This window comes from Homarus americanus, unplaced genomic scaffold (assembly GCF_018991925.1).
Source record: "Homarus americanus isolate GMGI-L3 unplaced genomic scaffold, GMGI_Hamer_2.0 scaffold45562, whole genome shotgun sequence".
NCBI classification, from domain to species: Eukaryota; Metazoa; Arthropoda; class Malacostraca; order Decapoda; family Nephropidae; genus Homarus; species Homarus americanus.
In genome coordinates this window covers 6,088,211-6,094,210 of record NW_024744839.1, presented here as the reverse complement: position 1 = coordinate 6,094,210, position 6,000 = coordinate 6,088,211, and the positions used below count along the sequence as shown (strand labels likewise).

At 37.1% G+C, this 6,000-nt stretch overlaps 1 protein-coding gene across 4 annotated transcripts in view; it reads left to right on the top strand.

Moving 5' to 3' along the window:
- The first annotated feature begins 368 nt into the window (after positions 1-368).
- The window catches only part of LOC121878229 (ATPase family protein 2 homolog), a 39,623-nt gene continuing 33,991 nt past the window's right edge, over positions 369-6,000 (top strand). For 2 of the 4 annotated variants that reach the window (XM_042384324.1, XM_042384321.1), the window contains exons 1-2: positions 605-752; positions 4,604-4,810. In XM_042384324.1, the coding sequence (XP_042240258.1) occupies positions 4,690-4,810 (121 nt within the window). In that variant the 5' untranslated portion in view covers positions 605-752; positions 4,604-4,689. The other 2 variants (XM_042384322.1, XM_042384323.1) reach the window with 2 other exon arrangements.

Here is a 6,000-nt window from a genome sequence, read left to right as displayed (position 1 = left end):
ACTAGACGTTTTTGCTTACGCCAACTGGTGTTATCAAGTTCTCTACCATTATCATGCTCCACCACCATTATCATGCTCCACCACCATTATCATGCTCCACCACCATTTCAGATTAAGGTAAATCTTTACTCTAGATTATAGATATTGTGTTTATGTAATTATTGGGCTCTTAATTCGAAGTGAAAATTTGGTTTTATTACGAAATTTTAAGTGGATATTGTAGGGGATACTTATATTTTGTGTGGATTGCAAAAATAGCCTTGTGCTTCCCATCCAAAAAGTTTTGGCCGAATTTTGGCCGATTTGGCCGTGAGATGGCGTGAAATTGGCCGTGAAGCTTGTCGTACATCTGGCAACCCTGGATAATTATTGTTCTAGTATTGTGGAATTGTCAGCGATATAAAGTGAAAAGACTAAGGAATTGTATGCTGATAGTGGTAAACACATACCCTGTGAACAGTTTTGTGAAGACTTGGTGAATATTAAAGCAGACTACAATGTACTAGTGTGTTTCTGTGACCTGGTGGAAATCTACCTGCCTGTCTACACTGATACCGATCGTCGGGAAATTACCGGAAACTGACAGGACATCTAGTGGTAATTCGACAGCACTTGTGATATACAGTATCTACTGCTTCTGTATATACAGCACATCCTTGGTTGCCTGAGCTAACGAGTAACGAGTTGCTAGTTAGTAAATAAGGCCACTGTTTCAACGCGGTCCATGTGTTGTGAATTGGGAGTAACGGGTAGTAAGTGAATATATGATTAACATTAAATCATTGGCTAATTTGCATTTTCAACCAATACGGCTCTCCAGTTGTACAATGTATTTTTCCGATGTTTTTTTTTTAGTTTTATTTGATTATTTATATTTATTTTTGTCGGAAATTACTCGTTTTTGAGATTGTCCCCTTTACAATATTGGTTGAAAATGTAACATGACCAATAATCCCACAGTAGAAGAATATTAAGCTCAGAAAAGCGAGAGCAAGGAATATTTTGATTGTAACCTAACTTAAGGTCCTCTTCACACTGCTGAAGAGGGACTTAGGTTATGACCAAAATCCAGTTCCAGGACTGCACTCGTTTTTGTGAGTTCTATCTTTTCAGGGATTATAGTGTTACGGTTTATTTGGTGTAGCATAATTTGGTTAATATTGACGAGATACCCATCACAACCTAATTTGTTTTGATGGATTTTTTCTTGCTATTTTGAGCATTGAGTTCGGATATGCTGTTCATTTCTATAGAACTTGGTAATTATTGAAGATTGACCCCCGGCAAATTTTAATAGAAAAATATAAGAATGCCTCAATATCACTGTGTTTTACAGTGGACACTGTTGTAGTTGTCTAAATGTGTTAAATAGTGGTTATTTATAATTTTATCCTAACCTAACCTTAGTCACTAAGAAAAGCAAGTGGCAGAAACAATGATAAGACCTCAACATCCTAACCAAAGAAACCTACCCAACCTTACCTAACTTTCTAGCCCTGGATCCCCTGGCATATTAAAGAGAAAGAACTTGCTATGATATGGTGTAAATTTACGTTTTTTTGTGGACGTGAGAGCAGCTTCCCAGGTCATGCGGCTAAAGCGTAGGCCTCAATTGGAGGGCGGTGCAGGGGAGTGTTTTGAAATATGTCAATACGATTAGGCTTGGTTAGGATAAAATTATAAATAAAAACTATTTAACACATTTACACAACTACAACAGTGTCCACTGTAAAACACAGTGAAATTGACTGCTGAGAGGACAAAGTAGTGTGCGTCTAGGCGCCTAATTTTATATCAAACGAAGTATTTTAAAAGAGCTGACAATATTTTATTTTAGTACTTAAGTATTTTTTTTTATTCCTTGAGTTTTCTCTATGATCATAAATCACCTGTAGTGGGCAGGGCATGAAGAATGAGGGAAATTGTGTGGTAAAGCATGGTGAAAAACTGATCATATGACACTAAGATGATGTCTCTTCATGCTTTGTACGTGAAAATTTAATTATTTACACTAAATAATCCTCCAAAAAAATCTGCAATCTCCGTGTGTTGTCTATTTGTTTACACCGACCCACTCGGTCCAAGCGTACTCTCACATCCACAAAACACTTAGAATAACACCATGACGCTCCAACAAAGTTGCTTTCATTGATACCAGATATCAAAATACTAAGTACCGCCTGTTTAATACGGTGGGGGTCCGTCCCCCAGCTAGGAAGTTAGTTTAGGTAAGGTAGGTTTCTTTGGTTGGTTAGGTAAGGTTCTATTAGGTTCTGTGCATTGTTGTATCATTTTTATTACTATCATCCAACGAACATCTTTGAAAAAATGAACGAAATCAAACAATTTCTTCTGGTGGTAAGGTTGTTCTTGGATATTATCAAAGTTTACCTTATTTAACCAATGACAGGAGAAAAGTTATTTTATTTATTTTTTGTTTTGTTTTCAGTGTTTTGTCAGTGATTCTCTTGTTTTTGTTGATTAGGTCATAAGGAAGGCCTGAATGTCTAAATACTTTCTTTCTTTTTTTGTAAGGGTGGAGGAGATGGTTAGCACCAGAAATCACTTTTGGACTTGAATCAAAATTTCTGGAGATACTATTTTCATTATGCTGTACACAAAAATGGAAATGAGAATGCACAAAACCTATAAGAACATGACCTTACCTAACCTACTAAACCTTACCTACTTAACCTTACCTAACCTACTTAACCTTACCTAATATACCTAACCTCCACTAACTTCCTAACCTACTTAACCTTACCTAATATACCTAACCTCCACTAACTTCCTAACCTCTGCTTTGTCGTTTCGATTTTCTTACTTTCTATCATCTAAGCAACGTCTAGAAAATATTAACGAATTCAAAACAATAAAATTGTAATAAACACACTTGATGAGATCGGCGTTCATTTCTTAACATGTAAACAAATACCGCGAACATTCCCGTAGATTATTTAACTTTTTCTGAGCCAGGAAGACTTCTGAATACAGTATTGTACAGTACAGTACAGTATTTCTTTTATCACCCACCTTAATATTTGTGGGGAAAAAATTGAGAAACAATTAAATATAAATATTTGGACTGATTAATGTCTACAATTACTTACCAATTTTGTTTTTGTTTTTTCATGTTCAAACATTTTTAAGTTTACAGTCGTAAGTTCTGTTTTAAATTCTAAGCTCTGACCTGCACAGTACTGAATTTGCCGAGCTTATACTACAGACGGGCGAGGGGCGACCTAATTAAGGTGTATAAGCATCTCAAAGGGCACTACTCAGTCAAGTGTCCTTACTTGGAGCTGGCGGACGCTCTCCCCTCAAGGGGTCACAGCTCAAGATTGAAGAAGCCACAGGTCCAGAAAACTGTGAGGGCAAACTTTTTTGGAGTGAGAGTTGTGAACTCTTGGAACAATCTGCCAGAAAGTGTTGTGACGGCACCGAGTGTGAGCTCTTTCAAGACCAGACTTGACCAACACTGGAGCGGGTTCAGGTACATTCAGGAATCGGTGCATGCCCAGTACTTGCCAACAGTGTGTAACAGAGACGTGACCGATCGCCCAAGCGGCTAACGAGCCGATCAGTGGTAAAGGGGATAAAAGCAATGTAAATTAAAAGTTTCGTATTTATCATTAGACAAGCCTATGAATGGGAAACTACTGTCCATTGTCCTTGGTGTTTTTTTCTGAATACTGTACCACTGATTTGATTGTTCTTGGCAGTTCCAGGAGAACACTACTGTACAGTACATGGTTTGGGAGAGATATGGGCCTGTATATATTCGGTACCAAAAACCTTCTTGCAGGGATGGTTGGTGTAACTCTGCCTTGCTTGGAGTCTTTGTTGTACCACCACTAACCACTTTTAATTGGCTTTCTGTAGTGTTAGCCACATGGTGGAGGGGGTGTTACGGTTCTAGAAATGGGGGATTAATACTATTATTCTATTTTCTGGCACAGGTGGCTCAAATACCCGCTTTTCCCATTTGGATGTGTGTCTCTGGTTACCTGGAAACTGAGTATAAAATAGTAGATTGGTCCTGAAATTCAGCTTGATGTGAGCTCACTGGTATTGACATATGGTATGTGTGCAGTACTGTAATAACTAGGTGGATATGAGTTATATTAGATCTTTTGCTTCCAGAGGTCAGCCTATGCATTTTATCTCCCTATTTTGAGGTTGATGGAAGTGATCCAAAAATCAACCTCCAGCCACATTAAGGGGGTAAGGAGTGATGGATCAACCTCCCATGATGGGCACAAACAGTAGTGAGGGTCACCTGGTTATGGCCCAGTTCGAAAAAAAAGGATTTCATAATGATTTATCACTGAATTTTCATGGTGCTGTAAGTCTTTGGTGAATTTCTAGGTAAATTGTGCATGTACTTACTGTATCCTTATGCTGTGATGTTGAACAAGATGACCTCATACACAGTTATGTAAATAGATCACTCATTAGGGATTCTTACAAGATGGAAATACAGTACCTGTACTGTATAGGTGCAGATTATCACAGGTAATCTATCTGAAAGGGTCACCCAAGCTCTTCATAAATGTTTGCCTAAATTAATAAAATTTAACATATTGTATTTTTTACTTTTCAGCATGATGAACAGTAAAAATATTTGATTATGAATATACTGTATTCTCACTTTGAAGTTGATTGCAAATCCAGACACCGGGAAAGAAAATGGACACCCACAAGAGTGCCTCACCGAATGAAGCCCGACCAAAGAAGAGTAAAAACCGAAACAACTCTCCTTCTAAGATTTCAGCAAAGTTGATTTTTACATCACTTGAAGCACTTCATGGTTAGTTCATTCCTGTTAATTTTGTTATACAGTCGGCCCTTAACATACGCGGGTTTAGCATACACGGATTTGCAAATACGCAGATTGCCCCGCCGGAGGAATATTCTGTACATTGAAGTAATTGAAGTACATTCAAATCGCGGGCCATTCAACTCACGCGCGGCACCGAACACTGGACACCGCCCGCTCCCGCAACCTCACACACACACGCATAGCTCTCCCTCACTCAGTCAGTCTCGCTGTAACCATGCTTGTGTTGACATCAGCATTGTAGTTGCAAAAATATTACATTTCCGTGAATGTATTATATCAAGCACAGTATGAATAGAATATCACGAATATAAGAGTATTTTAACCGAAAACTACTAAAAAAACTAGTGACATATCTTGAACATTGGAAGGTTAGGTAAAGTCTTTTGTTTTCATGTAGTTATCCTGATTTACATTGAAATGCATTACGTTTCAGCAAAACTACTATTTATTTCTGAGAATATGGAAATGTAATATTTTGCTGAAATGACGTACGTATTACAGTGGAAAGTGACGAAAGCGATGACTCTCTTTCTTTCGTTCAAGAGATGTTACCGTAATCGCTTTTCAAATGGTTTTCAGTTAAAAAACTGTTGTATTACAATAATATTCTATCCTAATTCACTTGTGATGCAACAGTTTTTTTAACTGAAAACCATTTGAAAAGCGATTACGGTAAAATCTTTTGAATAACGAAAGAAAGCGAAAGTCATTGTTTTCGTCACGATTTTATCCCACTTTCCACTGTAATACGTTCGTCATTTCAGCAAAAATAATACATTTCCGTGAATGTAGTATATCAAGCACAGTATGAATATAATATCATTGTAATTAACAGTATTTTAACGGAAAACTTTTAAAAAAACGAGTAACATCTCTTGAACATTGGAAGATTAGGTAAAGTCTTTTGTTTTCGTCATGTATTTTATCCTATTTTACATTGAAATACATCACGTTTCAGCAAAACTACTATTTATTTCTGAGAATATATTCATTCAGGCACAGTTTAGGTAAAATATACATGTGCTGTAACATTTTTTTAATTGAAAACGATTCGAAAAACACGTACCCTCTAGCCCTGTTCAAGGAGAAGACTGGGAGGAGCTGTTTGGTGCTTAAGACGATGACAAGGAAAATGATTTTGATGGGTTTTAATGAAA